The 20,087-nt window shown below is 39.8% G+C and overlaps 1 protein-coding gene across 2 annotated transcripts in view; it reads left to right on the forward strand.

Annotated features, from left to right (window-relative positions):
• The window catches only part of dgkb (diacylglycerol kinase, beta), a 63,420-nt gene that overhangs the window by 21,643 nt on the left and 21,690 nt on the right, over positions 1 to 20,087 (forward strand). For both annotated transcript variants that reach the window (XM_067511377.1, XM_067511376.1), the window contains exons 11-20: positions 117 to 205; positions 560 to 676; positions 960 to 1,058; positions 1,869 to 1,970; positions 4,003 to 4,076; positions 4,699 to 4,773; positions 7,349 to 7,434; positions 8,115 to 8,204; positions 9,635 to 9,795; positions 17,695 to 17,759. In XM_067511377.1, coding sequence (XP_067367478.1) covers positions 117 to 205; positions 560 to 676; positions 960 to 1,058; positions 1,869 to 1,970; positions 4,003 to 4,076; positions 4,699 to 4,773; positions 7,349 to 7,434; positions 8,115 to 8,204; positions 9,635 to 9,795; positions 17,695 to 17,759 — 958 coding nt within the window. The remainder of the gene's footprint in view (positions 1 to 116; positions 206 to 559; positions 677 to 959; positions 1,059 to 1,868; positions 1,971 to 4,002; positions 4,077 to 4,698; positions 4,774 to 7,348; positions 7,435 to 8,114; positions 8,205 to 9,634; positions 9,796 to 17,694; positions 17,760 to 20,087) is intronic.

Consider the following 20,087-nt stretch of genomic DNA (forward strand, 5'->3'; position numbering starts at 1 on the left):
TTTTTGAGATCATTTGTGTATTTAAATTATAGCCTTATGATAAATTTTTTCTTTTCCTCCATGTTGCCTGAAATGTTTTTGTTTCTTTTTTTTGTCTTTTTTTTCTATTTCCTCAGTCTGCAAGTACACAGTCCATGAGCGCTGCGTGGCTCGGGCTCCACCGTCTTGCATCAAAACCTATGTCAAGACCAAGAAAAACACAGAGGTGCGTCCAATTGAAGTGTTTACTAGTCAGCACGCTTGGATCAGCGATGCTCCATGGAGCTTAAGGATGAGAGCTTCCCTTCCACCAGTGGAATTAAAACAACTCAGTCTGCTTCTAAGCATCGATAATTACCAGCATATGCCTGGTCTACACACACAGACACAGGCTGTATCATTTGTTCAGCCTCTGTCCTTCTTGTTCTCCTTTTCCTCTTGTGTTTCCTTCCTGCTTGTTTTCTTTCCCTCTTTAATTGTTGTGTGACATGTTTTTTTTGTATATATCTTGTTTTTCTGCACCATGTTTCTTTTCTCACTTCTTTCCCTCCCTGTATGCTGTCAATGCCTCTCTCCACAGGTAATGCATCATTTCTGGGTAGAAGGGAACTGCCCCACAAAGTGTGACAAGTGTCACAAAACCATTAAGTGTTACCAGGGCCTGACTGGGCTCCACTGTGTGTGGTGTCAAATCACGGTAAGCCGCCACCCGAGGAGAGGCAGCCACCTCCTCATTATATTCCCACTGCTTCTTGTTGTTTAGGGTTTCGTTTTTGCACCTCTGATACCTCTCAAGTTATCCCACCAATTTACACCCAGAAAACACTTGTTTGTAGTTGTAAGTTAATAGAAAATAAAAGGCAGACATTCACTAATGTAATGCAAATACATCTCAAGGACGTACTTGGAAACCTGGTCTTAATCATGTACTGTTATTGATACAAGTTTGGCTGTTAATAACGGGCTGCCACATCCTCCAGCTCCATAACAAGTGTGCCTCCCATGTGAAACCTGAGTGTGACTGCGGACCCCTGAAGGATCACATCCTGCCCCCCAACTCAATCTGCCCAATCGTCCTGGTAAGACTTCACTCCTCACTGGTCAGCGGTCCCGTGGCTGAGTGAGCTTGGCCTTGTTTGTCACTGTGTTATCTGAGGATGCAATCATCAGCCTATGTTCTCCCACTGAGCTCTGAAATGGCAAAGCTTTACTCCTTCTCATTTTAGACCATGTTTCCAAATTAATACCAGTCTATTTTGGGAAATAAGATCATAACTGAAATGTCCCTTTAAAACAACAAGTTGAGCAAAAAGGCGTAAAAATATTGTTTTAAGCAAAGAGGGAGAAAAGATTCTCCACACTTTCTCCTTCCTTGATTACAAACTAATCTGGTAAAGAGTATATTTAACAGCTCATATGTATATTCTGCTAGCATGCTTTAAACTGAACAGTTCCTCCGACCGGCACCAGTTTGTTTCCATTAAATCTTTTAGGATTTATTTATGGGGAAATTACAGCTCCACTTCTTCCCACTGACGGGAATAAAATTCAGCTTGAGTGGTACTGCTTTCAACTGTCATGGCCTAAAAGGAATAAGAAGACAGACAGATGTTGTGCCCCCCTAATTATTTTGCTGCTTACAAGGGTGAATACATTACCAACAACCAACAAAAAAGTTTAAGTTAAATTGCTGTTACTACTACGAAAAGATACCGATGCCATTTTTTCCAAATGACCCAAATAAAGTAAAAACAATACCTGCATTTGTCAAAACTATTTAAATTTGTCTCAGAGCTTGTCTCCAAGCTGTAAACATTTTCCTAATATCAGAACTCACCGTTCAGGAATGATACCTCATTTACAGCGTCACTGTTGACCTTTGGCCCTAGGAAAGGCAGTCCACACTGAGGAAAGACTCGCGGTCCAGCCAGTCGGGTCGGGGGAAGATGCAGAGGGCAAACTCCGTCACGGTGGACGGCCAAGGACTGCAGGTGACGCTTAAATCCAAGTTAATCTCAGTGTAGTATTACTGCTTTATTTACTTGCAATCTAGATGCAGCACGTGTATTTTGATACAGCAGTGCCCAAACTGAATTTAATCAAACTGAATACAAATCTCTTTTGTTTGTCTTTATATATTGATCTCACAGATAAAAAGTTGCATTTTAAAGGGATGAGGGTAAAGTTAAAAAAAAAATCAATTTAATTCTAAATTTCTACATTTATTTTGTGAGTGTATGTCGTAAAAAGAGTCACCACTTAACTGTATTCTTTAGCGCCGTACAGAACTAAAGGTATGACGTGCTTCACAAGTGCCCCCCCCAAAAAATAAATAAATAAATAAATAAATAAATAAATAAATACAAACATTTTTTCTGGAAGTGGCAGAATAAATGTAAAACATGTGACATGTCAATATCTTTAAGGAGCCACATGAAAGCATTGGAGTAAAAAGTGTAAAAGCACAGTCATTCTTTGTCTCAAGCTTGGACCGAGACTCTTTTAAAAACAGTTGCTTGTCAGATCTGAAGGATCTTGGTGCAGAATAAGGGAATAAGATGATAAGGGAATGAGATCTGACGTATAAGTGAAGGGATTTAAAAGTAATCAACATAATCTTAAACTTGATACAAAAATGAACAGGAAGCCAGTGTAATTCAGTCTGCGACCGTTTTTCTAATGTTCTACATTTAGTATTTGTCCACCAGCTGTACATTAGCCAGGCAGCCATCAGAGAGCATCTATTCATCATTGGCGCATATCATGTTTTGAAATGAAACTCCATACTTTGTCTTAGGTTGTATGATAGGGCTCTGTAGGGCCTGCTAGTAATCAGTATCTTGCAGCAGAGCCCAGTCCGGCCTGATTCCCTCTAAAATCTGTCAGCCAGCAGGCTGGCGATGGAAACCTGCCGCTGTCTGTGGCGACTGCTCGTCTACGCGTAGCTGAGAGAGAAAAATGATGAATCATCTCTCAGCCACATCCATCTATGCCTCTCGCTAGCTAACCAGCGTAATAATCAAGATTATTATTTATAATTACAGGAAGTAATGGATCACTCCGGACTGGACAGGGAGCTCATTAATTCACCCTTGGCCTGCTGGGGTAGCAGACAGGGGGAGTTAAGCGCTTCATCTGTGTCAGGGATAGCACGGGGCGAGCTGTTGCAGACTAACTGCGGGAAGGGCAGTTCAAACAGCGGCTGCTGGACTGGAGCTTGTTTATGTGGCGCTTTGTGAGTTTGACCTCTGGCACCGCAGGCTCTGTGCGTCCACAGCTTCACTGCTGCTTAGAAAAACTGGAAAATCCTTTCTTATGTCACACGAGACAGACCGTCCAGCGCAAGTGGCGACAAATAAATTTAAATCACAGCATACATATGTACAAAACGTATTACATAAAGGAATGAGAAGCAACAAGTGCACTTTACATATATGAAGCCACCACGGAAATAGTCCCTAACAAAGGGTCTGTTTGCCCCTGTGTCGATAGTTTGTTAATGTAGCTGTTTGAGAGAAATACGTAGTGTTTCTAAGACGGTTCGTCCTCTGTTTTGCTGCATTCATTATACGATTGGGCTTTAGCAAGGCTATGGACATTTTAACATTATAAAATTATATTGCAAATATTATATACAATAATGTCACCCTTACCCACCGAACTACATTAACCAAATTGAAAAAATGAACTTTAAGGGGATTTATTTTAAGGAATTTGGGCTTAAATTTCATTTGGCCTGACTTTATCCCTGCTCTCCTTTTATAATTACTTATTATAATTAACACAAGATTAAATTTGGACTCGGGCAGAGAAATAGCGAGTGCTCTCACCTATCCACAGTCAGATAACAGGAGAACTACAGTGGGCCATATGTACAGTAAATGTATCAGATGGCTGGCACTGCTTGGAAGAGCTGTATGTACTGGATAAGATGTCACGAGGGATGTGGCTTGAAAGCGAATTCCTGGGAAGCATCCTGCCGTCTCCAAACACCAACGCTTTGTTTTGACATCTCCCATTCAGATCACAACAATAGAGGGCACTCATCCTCTGCTAGTGTTTGTCAATCCGAAGAGCGGGGGGAAGCAGGGAGAGAGGTAAGAACACAATCTGTCTCAACATGCTACGAGAGGCCTCTGAAGCCCCTCTCCTCAGCCGCAGAGGGAAGGCAGCGGCAGCAACAGCGGCGTGGCCCCTGGCTGCCAAGTGCTTTGGGCTTCCTTAGTGAAATAAGAACACAATAACATTTACCTAAAACGCTGGCCGCCTCTGCCGTCAGCCCCTACACACACACACACACACACCCCCTCCTCCTCCCAGACACTCTCCTCGCTGTCATGTCGCTGGCTGGCCCCTCTTCTTTAACCCAGGGCTAATTGGGTTATTACTGAAACATATTCATTTACTCCTTATTACGCCGGCCTTCATTTGTTTAAATTATGAGATCAAAATATGACTTCAGCCAGTTGATATAATGAAATTGAAATTAAAATGAATTAGTCTTTCTAATGGTTTCTCCTCAAGGGGACTTTGGGTATGTCCCACCCCACTGCCCAGTCCACTCCCTTGTCACACTCTGATCGGATGTTGGTCTGTGTCAGCACTTATAGCACAGAATCTGACACTGCATCCACATTTTGGAGCCCAGTCCGTCATTTCTGAGTCAGATGTCGGCCTTTATGACTGCTTGACCATCTTTCTGCATCTTCACTCCCGTAGGATTTACAGAAAGTTCCAGTATCTTTTGAACCCGAGACAAGTGTACAACTTGGCCAAGAATGGACCCATGCCAGGGTATGTTCACCATGTTGAAGCATGGAAAGGTCACACAACTCATCTGACTACATCTGACATCGGTAAAAGTAGCTCTGATTTTGTTTGCGACCACTTTCTATTCTCTGACATTCTGTGCATTCTAAATGAGCAGCAGACCTAATGAGCAGTTTTAATTTCACACAATTTGCTACATACTTCTAATATTGTGCCTATTTTAATTAATTAAATGTGGGACTTAGATATTTTTAATATAATGTTACACTAAAAAGAATTAAAATAACATGCTTTTGCACAATATCCATATACAGGTGGACAAATACAGGTTATTTTTCTTTTACAGGTGTAAATGTGCTCTGTTTAAAAAGTACTTAATAGAAATGAATCAAATTAAATGTTGCCTAATGACTCAGAGGGGAAAACTAAAAGTTTTGCGCATATAAAAGTATTCAGCCCCATTGGATGGTTTTAGCTTTTATTTTTTAAATTTCTTTTTTTTTTTTTTTTACAACATTCAATGATGGTCACTATAATTTTTCTTTTTTTTTCTCATTAACATAAAAAAGTGTAACTTATTATTTTTAATTGTAGTATTTTAATACGTTGCTACAACTGACTTATTGCATTTAATATCTGCATGAGTCTTATGTTTAATCCAACTGTAATTGTCCAAACATAAAAAGTGGAAGAATAGATGGGAGAGAAAAGGGGCAAAGATGGAAGAAGAAAAATAGTCAACTTTTTGTTGGTTACCAAACAAATAATGTCGGCTAATGACGCTGTGTTTACAAATATCCTGTTATTTTTTCTGTTGAACCTCCCATATAATAACCACCATCACATGCAAGAGAGGCCTGTAGCATTAGAGCCTTCACTCAGTTCCCCAGCACAGCACAGACCCAAATGAGGTGAGTTCACGCATAACAAATCCTGGAGACGACTGTAGCATGCTGTAGCCTCGGACGAGCGGCGGCTCCATATGCATAAGCCTGTATGAGAAAGGGGAGCTGATGACACCGATGACTGACGGGTAGAGAGGGGTGAGACTCTCGCCATACCACATGTGATCACGCATACAGACGAGCAGCTCACCGCATGCTGTCGGTGTGGGCAGCACTGGGTTTCCTATGGTTCACATCTGTGATTAAGAAAACGAATAGATCATTTACATGCACAAGACTCGCTTCACTTTGCTGTTTGTGTCCAGCAGCATTTAAACACCCAGGAATGCCTCATCGCCGTGCTGCCACAGTGTTTGGCTTTGATTAGATCTGAAAACAGAATCTTTGCGGCTTATGAAAAATAAATACGCCCAGCGCACGCAGGGTGCAAAACGTCCAGGAGGGTTTTGGCAGCCGGTTTTTCAGGTCACAGATTGTGCCAACGCACCACAGCCGATGCAAGTTTTTTGGGGGGACTGACATTGTTCCCACTGTTTTGTGACTCCTCCATTGATGTCCTCCTTTCTGTCCGGAGCTGAACCCAGGGCTTTTCCTTGGAGCTGAGAACATTCCAGATGACCTTGTCCTGCTGTAACCTTGTTAATATCTTGTCAAGTGTATGCACTGCAGCGCACATTAGTGAGGTGAACGGTCAGCGCTGGACACTGCAGACCAAGGCAGCCGCACGCACTGTTGTCAATTAGCTGCCTGACTAATGCAATTACAGCAAATTAAGTGTTTGTTTCTTGGTATTTACATATGCCCAAAGTTGCCTTTCATGTTTGCGGCCGTCTGTTTTGGTCTAATATGGTTTGTGGTCCCAGTTGGAGAGTAATTGAGCGAATCATTTACCCGCCATACGATGCTCGGAGGCTGGCTCATTCAGTTAGGGCTTTGTTATTGTGAAGGAACGGAAGAAGTTGGACTGAACATTGCCTGTCATGATCCAATTAGTCCCCGAACAGGCAGGCTAGCTCATTGAAATGAATAATTGTCAATATGACATGTGTTATTTTGCGGGATTAGTGAGAGTTTGCAGTGGCAGTGCCCTCAAAAATGCAGTATGATCATGATGTGCACCCTGCGCCTGCATTATGGGGACACCTAACATGTTCTGTTGTCAACGAACGCTGAGGTGTTTTAATTAACCTTCATTTCTTTCATCATCGGAACAAATCTGTCATTTTCTGAACAAAATGCTAAGAAAAAGACAAATTCATTATCATTTGATTAGAAAAACATTGAGTGTAAATTATTGTAACCTTAAACCGTAGAGGGTTGTTCTGAATCTGACTTATTTAATGCTTTGAAACTATTTACTCCAACAATTTCAACAAACAATTTCAACAAAATCTGTGCCTGGCTTAACCTTTATGTCCTGTTTGGGGTTCTGGAGACTCAAGTAGACTCAACTGTGCTTCATAATACTTAAAACAGTACGTGTGTCCTTGAACAAGACACTGAACCCTCAACGATCTTAACTAAAACAACCAGCCACTGAAGATGGACAACCCGGTGCAGTCTGAGCACTGGTGTCAAACCTGGACCAACTGAAAGTAAAATGTGTCGATGACTACTAAACGTGAAATTACACAGTAAAATATGAAGTGGAACAACTTTTGGTTTGACACTAATGAGGACCGTGTTTGTTGCAGGTTGAACTTCTTCAGAGATGTTCCTGATTTCAGAGTATTGACCTGTGGGGGAGACGGCACTGTGGGCTGGATCCTGGACTTCATAGGTAGAGAGAATATTGTACAGTTGATAATATTTGATACTATTGCAATGTTATCGAAATGTGGACATTGCACTGCTTTCTAATGATGAATTATGTCACAAGAATTACTAAACCACAAACCTCCTGGTTGCTTAGTTTATGTACTTGTACCGTCTTTAGTTTCTGATAACGGCCAGAACACCCAATTTACTTTTTTGGTAAAATTGCATTTGGTTTTATTAGTTATCAAAGCCAGCACGTCCTTTGTTGTGCAGCCTGACATGGTAAAGCGTACTTTATATTTTGTATATAAACACTTTCATTATGTCTGGGCCTGCGTATTCAGGGGTGGTAAAATGGTATGATTACGTGATTACGTGTGTTGGAAAACAACATATTAGTCATCATTTGTGGAAAAAACATCACCTGGCCTCCTCTATTTGGTCTTGAAGACATGTTACTTGGTCAGGCTCTCAAAAATTGCCTCAATATTTTATCAATCAAAACAAAGACAAGTAATAACCGCCAGGCAAAATGTGTCTCTTGAAATAGACTGTGCAACTAGACGTTCATATTGACTCGGAGTTTCACAAGTTGCACGGCAAAATGGATTTGGTGCTTTCTTTGCAAGTCTCGGGCTTCGACCGTTTTCTTGGGCGGGCTGAGTTACACATTGTGTTGTGATATTTGTCGCTCTGTTCCAGATAAGGCCAACCTCGACAGGAACCCCCCCGTGTGCATACTTCCTCTTGGCACGGGCAATGACCTGGCTCGATGTCTGCGATGGGGCGGAGGTACTGACACAAAATAGATACATGACAGCAAAAAGCATGGGCCCAACTCACCTTATTACCGTCGCTGTTAAAGTATACTGCTCTGTATTCTAGTGTTAATATTAATTTTGACGATAAGTAATGATATCAAATGATTAACTTACTACCCCTATAAGATAGAAAAGACGGTAGAAGAGGAAAATAAAGCAGTAAATCTATAAATTGGAGAAGCTGCTTCCAAGAAATATTGGAAGGTTTGGCCTAAAAATACTGTCCTTATGGACGAGTGATTTTCCAGGTATTGATTGAACAATTATTATATCATATAGTCACGGGGTTAAGGGCATATTATAATATGTACATTTCAGGTCAGATAAATCCTTTCTCTGTAGTTGTGCTTTGACTATCATTTGAACAACATACCACTGTCTGATGATTATTAGTCAGCCAGGATTAGCATAACATGTCAAAGGTCCTGCTGCAGGACATTCATGTATTTTTCTTCTTTAATTTCTCTGTAAACTTTGTTCGCATAAAATCACATCAGATTCACCCAACACTGTGAACGGCACCAACCTTTTGTAAATTGCTAATTTGTGACTGAAGGAGCTACACATCCATAAGATTTGGTCATATCAAACTATAGCGGCGACTGTGATGCAGGAAGGTAGAGCGGTCGTCCACCAATCTCACAGTTGGTGGTTCAGTCACCGGCTCCTCCGGTCACATGTCCAAGTGTCCTTGAGCAAGACACTAAAACCCAACTTAGTTGCTCGCTGTGAGTGTTGGCCGGCTGCATAGCAGCTCTCCATCGGTGTGTGACTGTGATTGTGAATGTGAGTGCGAATGGGTGAATGAGAAGCAGTGTAAATGCCGACCATTTACCATGTCAAAACATGTAAAATGGTCAAGGAGATAATAATAACTGAGATGTTAGATGAGTGTCCCAGATAAAGTAGTCGGTGTTACACGTGTCAAATAGTGTGACTGACAATTATACAGTGACTTGCTTAACAACCCTTGGGCAACACCACAAGCGAGAGAATCTTCCCCCTTTACCTAACTACAAAAATGTAGAAGCTGCTGAACTCAAAGAAAAGCATAAATCACACAAATCAAAAATACCTGTAAGTAATGAATGGAACATTAATTTAGCAATAAGTTTGTTCTATAGCCCATATTAGATATTTTAATTCTATATCTATTTCTGTTTCATCTTAGACTGCAGGTTAATTCTGATTCTTAAGTCTGCACCAGTGCATGGAAGTTAGGAACAAATCCGTTTGTACAAGTGGTTCTTAGATGAGGCCCAGTAAATCAAGAGGAAGGGACATGGTGACAGCTTGTGTGCAGTCACCTTATCATAAGTCATTGAAAAGCTTTAGCAAGGTGGCAAAAACTATATTCAACCCGTTGTAGCATCTCATCTGTATTATCGTATTCTTTCCAAGGCTATGAGGGTGAGAGCCTCCTGAAGATCCTGCGGGACATCGAGAACAGTACAGAGGTGATGCTGGATCGCTGGAAGATTGATGTCACACCCACTGACAAGGAGGAGCGAGGGGACCCGGTGCCTTACAGCATTATAAACAACTATTTCTCAATTGGAGTGGTGAGTCGCACTTGCGGACTGCTTTTATCTTTTTCCATGCCATTATCTCGTGATAACGGGGGAAACTATTTTGTTATCTCAGGATAACAACTTAATTTTCTGGTGATAACTAGATAATTTAGCGAAGTCTAATAGACTGTTCCAGCTTCCATAGATCACAACTAATGTTTTATGTTTCAAATTTTGAATAATCCAATGTGGTGAAAATAGGAAAAGGAAAACGCAAAAAAGAAATGAATAAATAAAACTAATCATAAATAAATAAATAAATATGAAACAAAACAATGCAGTAGACCAGACCAGAGAAGCCTCTTTATTATCAGAAAACAGGGAAGCGTTCTCATTTTTGCATGATGTAGCCTGCATTCCTATTCCCAGCCCTGCTTTAAATACATTAAACTGCACAGATTAATCGCAAATATAAGCGCTTTATTTTCCCCGCCTCTAATATTTAAATTACAGGGTTAAATAATCCTCGTAAAATTCTGTTTTTAACAGAAAAAACGTTTACATTGTGTTTTGATGATTTTACATACATTAGTATTTCTGCCATTGTGTATTTTTGTTATGTATGTATATGTAAAACCTGTAAAATTCATGTTACTGTTAAGCGCAATTACCTTTAATTTTTACCATTATAAATTATTTGGACCTACATTTAAACCTCCTAATATCTTTTAACTTTGCACTTCTCTGATCATTTAAAGCGAGGTTGTTATCAGATTCATAAAGATGTTAAAAAGTACCATAATAACGCCACTTAACCACGAACACGACACAGTGGAAAAGCAAACCTGACTGTGATTCCAGGGTGGCAGTAATGGCACACTTGTGCATTGCTGGTGGAAGAAACATATGGCACCTTTTCAAACCCTTCACACCAAAGTTAAGTTTAATCATGGTGACAAAGAGTCTCAGTCGCGGAACAGCAAAGGTGCCAATAGCTTAACTCAAACACAAACTTAAACAGAACAAAGACAGCAGACGCCGCAATGCAGACTGGGACGCTGAAAATTAAATTGTCTTTGTCAATAATTGTGTGAAATTCTACCCTGGTATTACAAGTAGAATCGAAGGAACGCAGCACCTGCAGCAACAGCCTAATCAGTCAGTTTATTTGTTATGATCCCATTCTGGTTAGGCCTTGATTGAGATGTGCTCAACTCTCAACTGTCTCCGATCGATAAACAAGCCTTGTTGTGTATCTGCATGGTGTTACGCAGCCATCAGCACCCCCCTGTCCATCTCCACCGTAATGACACTGATTTCACATAGCTCATGTTAGGCATTACTGATAAATGTCAGGAGGAAATATGGTAATTGACATTTGCAGGTGGCAGAGGAGGGAGCCACTCTGTGTTGTGAGGTTCATATAGACTGTGACAGGGGCATAAGTGATGCATGGACTTACAAATGTTAGTTGAATAACACCTCCAGCCTGGGCCCCTAATGATGATATTAGAGGATATTAGAGGACAGGTCTTGTTAACATTGTGATAGAGGAGAACAATGGCTGCAATCTGTCTACAGTGATGAACATGTGATGAGGTTTATAGGTGAAGTGGTTACGTTAGTGGGAAATGCATCTAGTAAATACATTCAGCTTCATGTTGACATCTGCCACAAAGCACAAAAAAAAAACCAAGTCAATGAATTTGTCACATTTAAGTACATGTATGTTGCCTCAGCTTTTGTTTTGTTGATTTTTTTTTTTTTTAAATGTCCCTCTGTAACCTTGTGACATGGAATGTGTCAGAGCCTCTTTATGACATCACTGTTAGGTCCGGTTTGTACCATTCTCTTAAACAATAAAATAAAAAGTGTGTGAAAAAAAAAAAAAAACCTTGTGAAAAAGCGAGTTTACAGTGCAAAATGCTGCTTTTCTCCTACAATTTTCTGATGTCCAAAAGCCTTGAATCAATTAAGGAAAGGCTCAGTAACACTGTCACTGCACTTCAGTCCATGAAGCAATGGGAAAATGAGAGTTGAGTTACTTTCCTGTTCACCGCTGATAAATCACAATGTGTAAATGCAAAGTGCTTTATTTGTCATTATACATACAAGGTGTACAACAAAATTGCATCGGATGTTCAGGGGAAGGGTTATTAGTTTGTGACTGAGCGCTCTGCCAGTCTGAACCTGGTACCTAACACGCGTTTTTAGCAGTCGGGGGAAACCGGAGCAGCCAGAGGACCCTGAACTAACGGGTTAAGCCGAAAGGACAAAAAAATAAATGAAAATAAATACAATAAATGAATCATTCCTATTTCCAGTGCTCCACGCTTTTTTCCTCCTGTTTCTCTTTTCTCATCTTTTTTGGCTCCCCGAAAGAGAACAGCTCTTCATTTTCTTCAGCTGGTTATAATTGTCCTATTACACCTGTTTGTTTGCTCTGAGTCATGTGCTACTTGTCCTCTTAGGGGAGGACTGCGACTGGCAGTGTCATTGCAAACTTTGCACTTAGTCTAATGTCTTGTCCGTCCTCGGAGGCCCCCTACTGGCCTAGGGGCCCCTAGCAGACCCCTACCTTGTCTGCCTGTGATTGTGTGCTATGACTGGACAGGTGTCAGCATGTCCATGCAGTTTACAATCCAAGTGTTTGCTGGCTCCACTGGTTAAAGCTGTTCCGAAAGTCAATGCGACACCCAAGCTCTAAGGTCTGACCGGTCCGTCAATGAAAGGCAGCAAGGCAGGTATTTCATGCTGTAATTTGAAATGTGTACAACAAATGTTAAATGTAAAAAAAATAAATAATAATAATTATTAGCTAATCAGCTAAGCCTAAGAAAATCCGACACTTTAATTTTAGAATGGCTGCAGAATTTTAGAAAAAGTGGTAAAGATAGTTAGAAATCTGATCAACAACAAACATGTGTACTGTAGTTACAAAAAGCAACATATAGTATAATAATTGTATTTTATTCTTTTGACTAGTTGATAACTTGTTGAAAGAACTTAAATGTCTATATTCTTGTCTTGGGTGGTTCATAAATTCATTCCATCTTGTGTTGTCTTTGCTTTGGTAGTGGGATTAGTACCCACCAGGTGTGACAATGACAAATGAAGTTGTTTGTGGGGGATTAAAAAGACTTTGAGCTCTCTATGGATTTGAGTGTGATATAATATTTTGTGACACATTTCAGTGATTTTTTTTTTTTTTTTTTTTTTGCTTTCCGTTGAATGGAGGAAAAAAATTACAATAAAGATTATGCGACAAGTCAAGCTAATAATTACCTCAGAGATTATGCAGATAAAGAGTAGATTGTTTCTGTAATGATGCTGTGGAAATCAAAAGATCAGCAGTAGGATGGGGAGTGTTACAACCGGCATATGGTCAAGAGGAATTCAGTTTTTATTTTTTTATTGATTGCTGACTCAAATTAAATTAGTGTGTGTGGCTGACGAACTAACTGAAACACTCACGGTACATCTTCCTTTTTTTCAAGTAATTTCAAGCCACATCTCAGGTAATTCTTGTCAATGAACTAAAGAACCATCTTTTCTTTTTCTTTTTTCTTTTTTTTTAACTACCAATTCTTTTAACCCAACCTTCTGCCACAGCCCAGTTTGACTGAGAATTAATGTCGCCATCCCTTTGGGAGGATGTGGAAGTGAGGTGAAGTGTAATGATCTCAATCAGGGCCAGGGGTGAGAGACAGAACTAATCACTGAGCACGCTCCACTACCATAATGCAGTCAGTCGCCCTAATGACCCTGGCACTCGTGTCAAAGCCATTACTCTTCCTCGTAGTGAAAGGCACATCAAACTGCTGGGGCCCACTCATAATTGGACTAAACTTTGAGCTATGAGAGGACATTACACATGTCCTGTATTAATTTGGGTGCCAGATTTTTACATTGGTAATTATTTGAGGGGAGTTAGGGGGAGAAGAGAGTGAGCGAGCTGACATTGTCCCACTGCCGCGAGGAACTTGTGGCTTGCAGACGTGAATGTGTACTACATGTGCTGACGGTCTCACTGGCTCCTTCTGTGTTCATCAGCTTTTAGTGTTAAGTCAAGCAAACACTCAATGAGGCTCTGGCAGATAGAAGTTTGTAATTATGTTTTGAAAGTGGCACCAAAATCCCTGTTTATTAGACGTCCTGTTATCAGTCATACGCGCGATTTCTTTTTTTTGCTGCCGGTTTGAGTGTAACTGCCAGGTGTGTGTGGATTTTGCATTTTCTCCCCGTCCAGGTGTGGATTTCCTCCGCGTACTCCAGTTTAATCCAACAGTCCATGACATGACATGCACGTTAGGTTAATTGGTGACTAAATTGTGCGTAGATTTAAGTGTAATCGTGAATGGTTGTCTGTTTATGTATGTTTCTCTATGTTGGCCCTGACATAGACTTGAGACCTGTTCAGGATGGACCTCTTGCCCAGTGACAACTGGGATAGACTCCAACCACCCCCAAAACTCTGACCTGGATACGAGGTTAAGGATAATGAGTGTTTTGTTTCTTCTGAGCAGTGTGAGGGTGTATTGTAGATGTTGGCTTAAAGGTTATGGCCTGGATGTAATTCCTTACCTGTTAGTTACATGGTCTTCACCATGGAAATGCTGTTTCTCTAAGTCTAAAATACCTTAGACCTCAGAAATGTATTTTGTCATTTTGTTAAATGTTTAATTGATATTAAAGGTTAAACTCTCACAATAGCTGAGCCAGCCCTTGCTATTGAGCTAAAGACCAATGATGTCACAGTGCAGTAACGCACCCTAGCGTACACTTCAGGGTCACTGGCCTATGGAGAAGTTAAACCTGCGGGTCTGCAGAAGCAGCCCTGTTTAACTGTATTATCTTATATATGACACTTATCAAACTTCGATATAAACATGACACACAAGACCTTTAAGAGTTTTTAAGAGAATCACTTGGTTGACTTGAGAGTTATAGTGACTTCGTCTGAATGAATTAGTATAAATGTCTACACAGAAATTAAACTCAACGCTAAATTATAATTCTGTTCACCATATCATCATCTAGAGGTGGGACCTCGAGTCACATGACCTAAGTTAGGCTCGAGTCATGAATTTAATGACTTTAGACTCGGCTTGATAAAATGAAAGGACTCGCAACTCAACTTGGACTTTAACACCAAGGACTCTTAGCCTTTCGATTTGCGATGACTTGCCCTCCCCCCTCTGTACGAACATTAAAGTTTGTGATGTAAAAACATGTGCGGCGAATCACCTGAGACAGTAAATCAATCAGACGCCAGCGATGCACAAGCAGGACTAAAAGTTGTCTCACAATTCCTCAGTGTAACAAGCACACAGACACACATTCTTTAAACCTCTCCCCTCTAAAAGACCAAACCCTGCTGCTTTAAACAAAGCTGTCTGAACTGTGTCTTGATTAAAATGCCATAATTTTAATTAATTGGATTTGGCTTTGATAAACATTAGATTTGTTTAAAAATTTGTTCGACCCATTCTCTGGTTTTATCATGGATTACGCGTCACTGTAACACTAATTTTGCTGTCATCAAAGTCAACATATACAAATACAACATTGGATCTTTAAGCGTTGAAGACAAATTCAGTAAGTGATTTAAAACTAGATAAAGACAAGAAAATTACCATAAAAATCCTAAATTTAAGTCACACCTGATCAACTTGTATTTTATCTTTAGGCTACACTCACCTACCACTTGACCCACCAGTAGAAAATTCGAGATTTAACCGCAGGTGACCTCAGTTGCCCCAACATTGCATGTTATTTTGAAAGAAATGATTTTAAAAGCTAGCGCCCTAATTACTTCTGACCTGTACTCTTTTGCTTCAATTCTGACTTTGTTGTCATTATGTAGTGAGTAATGCATGATGACTTGTTTAGGACTTGAAACTTAAAGTTTAGGTTTTGAATTGGGCCTTTTAAGTCTTGACTTGAGACTTGCAAATAATGACAGATTCACAGATTCTTTCTGTAAAAACACTGTATGTTTTCTAATGTTACCAATGTTATTTCTCTATTTTCGATTTCAGTTTTATATCAGTATTATGGCCGTTAATTTGAAAAGTTTTTACTATGAAAGCACACAACACATTATTGTAGAATGGGGGGAAAAAGTGCTGTATCCACCTGGCTGCTTGAAATCGCTGTTTTCTGGTGCTGAGGCACAGCTCCACTTGTTCAGATTTCAGATAATAGACCCCAAACCAAAGGGGAGACAACCTCTTCTTGCTTTTGCTCTCTTGTTTGCAGCTATTGTCCTGTTTGTAAGAAAATCAAGTTACAATCTCTCAGATATATCCATCATCTCGCCTTTCTGGCTCACGTTGGAAGCGTGAGGCGAGTCTGCGGGGATCTTGAAGAAATCTTTTGGTCTTCTGCTTACAGCTTCTTGAAGAGACATCAAGAGAAGCTCCATTGATTTTCTTTCTTTTGGCTTCTCCTAAATTTTTGTACAGAGGGCTAGCAGGGGGTCCTCCCTGTAGGTGCAGTTTCAATAGTGCCACTCAAAATGGAGTGGGTCAAAACAGATTGCTTCAGTGGAGGGGAGGAGGCGGGGGGGGGGGGGGGGGGGGGGGGAACGAGCCCAAAAAGTTTCGATCAACTTTCTGACTCTTTCTTGAGATGTTTTCAGAGCTGGACAAGTTTGCTCTGTTTGTCAGAGTTTGCTCTGTTTTTCACAGAGGCCTTGCGAACTGTTTCCTGCTCACTGACATAGAAGTGCAATATTATATCTGCGCGTGTGTAGTTCATGCTTTATGAGTTACGCGTTTATGCTTCACAGATCTTCTGTATATTGTAGGACATTATTTATTCTGTATACTTGTGTTTTTAAGACATCCTTAATACTATGGAAAAAGAACTGGACTTGTGCTGGACAAAAGTGGAATCCATCCAAACGATACACACTTAAAGTAATACTTTTTTGTAAATCTAACAACAAATGAGGACTAATCTACAACCGAAATCAAGGGTAACACTACAAACCAGGTCGTAAATATCAGTGCAATGCAACAAAGACTGCATACATTTGCTGGTAGTATTTCCTAATTTCTCTAAGTTTTTGATTTATTACCAAATAGATGATCATCATTTACTATAAATATACTTGATACTGTATGTTCACGCTTTAATATGTAACAGTCTTACCAGACTGAGATGGTGTAAAGTATCTCCATCGGTCACACCACACTCACATATTTAACGTGATCTGGATCGTCTTAACACCACGCACTCCGACATAGCTGCACTTTTTGCCACAGGTCACAAAGCGAGAGAAAGGGAAACAGAAAAGTTAGTTCTCTATAAGGAGAGACATATATAGAAAAAGAGAGGTGGAGGAAGGGAGAGAGAAAACAACTTGGTTGCTGGGGTGTCAGCAGCATCCTGTAGGTTAGTTGAGAGCTGTGATTACTCACAATATGTGTTTAATTAATTAGCCTGTGTTAAGATTGTGTGCTGTTCATCAGGGTTTCTGTCAATATCTCTCCATCCCAGACTCAACCCTTCTCCCACCTTCTTCGCACTGCGCCTTTCATATCATAGCAGTATACTTGTGGGACACAGAAGGTGTAACTATGCTGCTTGGAAAGCTGGGAGTTATGTGGGAGAGATTACGCATTTTAAAGCGATACTGAAATGCGAATATTGTGTGTTGTGGCTGTAGAGTAACTTTACATGAGAGGCAGGACGTAAATTGATTGGAATTGAATGCTACAATTGTACAATTACACATTTCTAAGATGCAAATAACGCACTCTGTTAGGAGCTATAACAATTTTAATATTAACACAAAAATATACGCTGACTCCAGGATGAATTGCAATTTAAACACGGAGGCCAGAACTCTGGGTGCTAAGTTTTAAGAGGATGACAACTAAACAAAACAAGATGGATGTATTAATTATAGCACCTTATTTAACAATTTGATTCTTTTTTCAGGATGCTTCCATTGCACATCGTTTCCATGTTATGAGGGAGAAGCATCCTGAGAAGTTTAACAGCAGGTATGTATGTGACTGCAACAACAGCAACTTAAAAAAAAAAAAAAAAAGTCTGTCTGAGATTATTCATTTGTTTCATGCAACAGGATGCGCTGGTTTCCAGCTGCATGTAAACCTGTTCACAGATTACCCAAGAAACCTGATTCCTCTGAGAAACCTGGTCACTGAAGTGTTATGTGTGGTCACAGTCCAAACATGAACCAACTCAACACTCATTTTAGTTTATTTCCTTCCATCCGTTGTTTCTGCTAGATGCGATTTTTCGGATTTACTAAATAAAAATTTTAATAACTGAAGAAATGGCTCTTAAAGAGGCTTTGTGGAAAAATGAATAAAGGTGCTGTCGCATGTTGGATTTAAGCGAGCGTTTTAAACATCCTTGCCTCCGTTAGTCTAAAAGAGATCAAATGTTCCTGAAATCAACACACTAACTGCGCCCAGACTAATTACACCTGCAGTGTATTTGCCTCTATGTGGCCTCTCGAGCAGCCAGTGTTGCTACTCTGGATCTTAGCATGACAAATGGGAAGGCTTCATATTTAGCATTTGTGATTACCTTGAGGAGATGCGTTCACCTTTGGGGAGGAACAAATGTGGCATCTATGTTTCCATCAATATTTAACGTCTCCAATACATCTCCACTAGCGCCAGGGAGTAATTGCGGGCCTAATTGAATTTTCTTGGCTAGTTTGACATCATGGATCAGTCAGACTGATGACACGCGGCCTCTTAATAATCTCATTTGTACTCATTATCATATTTTACCGTGGTCTTAGCACAACATTTAGCCAACTATACTTCTGCTGCTCGTTGCTCAAACATGCGGATATGCCAAGGAAAGGTCCAAACGGAAGTGAATGGGGTTTTTAAATAAACACATACCGGTCACGTTGTGGTTCCTTACGGTTATGAGAGATGTTCTACCATGGCAGGAAAGAAATGCCGGCGAGCAGGAAAGACTGAAACTTAATCAAGTCTGAATTCCTACATTACTTTAAGAGTTTTGAGTAGTTACCATCCTGTTCTCCTTCTAAAATGACACTGCTTAGCTCATCAGCGTTGCGAACCACTTTTCCTGTTTCAGTGTAGTTTGTTACGCTTAAATTCAGTCGCTGTCTGGACACATAAGCTGCATCTCTGTTGCTTTTACCCCTTTTGTAAGCTTTTGTGAAATATGTAAGATATATATTGTGAGATATTTTAAGAAAATGATTCTGTCTGTTATTTGAATTCAATTAATAATTCAGGAGGGAGAATGGGTTTAGGATCTCTCTATTACACACTATCCTTGCCAATTCAATATGCATGATTATAGTTTTTCAAGGTAGCATAGATTTTGTTGAATTTGTCCAAGGGCTCATGTCCATTGGAAGTATATTGCGAGTTATCATGGAGTAATTTTCCTGCTGCTGGAAGCTCTTTCTCGGAAACTCATTGACAACAGAAGCAAAGTGTGGTACAGTATGTCTCAGGAAGAAGTTTATTTCACTTTGAACAAGTCTGCAAATCCTTTGTTTACCCCTGTAGGCAATAAGTAATAATATGTAAAGAGTGTACTTGTTTATTTTTTTTGTTTAAAGGGTCAGACATCATCAAAGGCACCTAAATTAAACCTGATACTGGAAATCTATAAAATATAAAGCAAAATATAAAAACGAATGAACAAATGTAATAACATTAAAGAAACTAGTAGTATATGTTTCGAGGATACAGCATCATCAGGTTTGATGTTGCACATCACTATTAAATTATTGGCACCAAAAAAATGTTTTCATTAACAGCTTTCACCAATTATCACGCATCCTTCCTTATTACTCTTTCAGAGGAGAAATGAAACTTATTAATACCTGATTCGTTTTATCACATATTTTGTCACAGTATGTCTTGTTAATACTGGGTTACAGTGTACGCAAGGTCTATTTAGAATACATTTTTACAATATATTATATATTATAATCTATAACATAAACTCATTCTATTCTATATTTTTGTTGGTGATTCCTGGATTAGTTCTGCACAAACGCTCTTTTCTTTTTTCAGTTAGGAGAATCATTTAAAAGTGTGCCATTTTCCATTTTTCCACACTAACTCTAATATCCTCTGACTGCATTTATAATTATGTTAGTAGCAAATGATGGATACACAGAACCTTTGCATCTTTTTCAGGGATTACAAATATATATATATATTGATATATTTTCCTTATCTTCTTTAAGCCGAGCTTGTTTCTTTTGCTCTTTCACATTACACGGAAAGAATAAGTAGAAATGTATTCAAAATGACAGTGAATAATTTATTTTTAATTTGACAGCACTAATGGCCATTCACTTC

The sequence above is a fragment of the Channa argus genome, chromosome 7, assembly GCF_033026475.1.
Source record: "Channa argus isolate prfri chromosome 7, Channa argus male v1.0, whole genome shotgun sequence".
Lineage (NCBI taxonomy): Eukaryota > Metazoa > Chordata > Actinopteri > Anabantiformes > Channidae > Channa > Channa argus.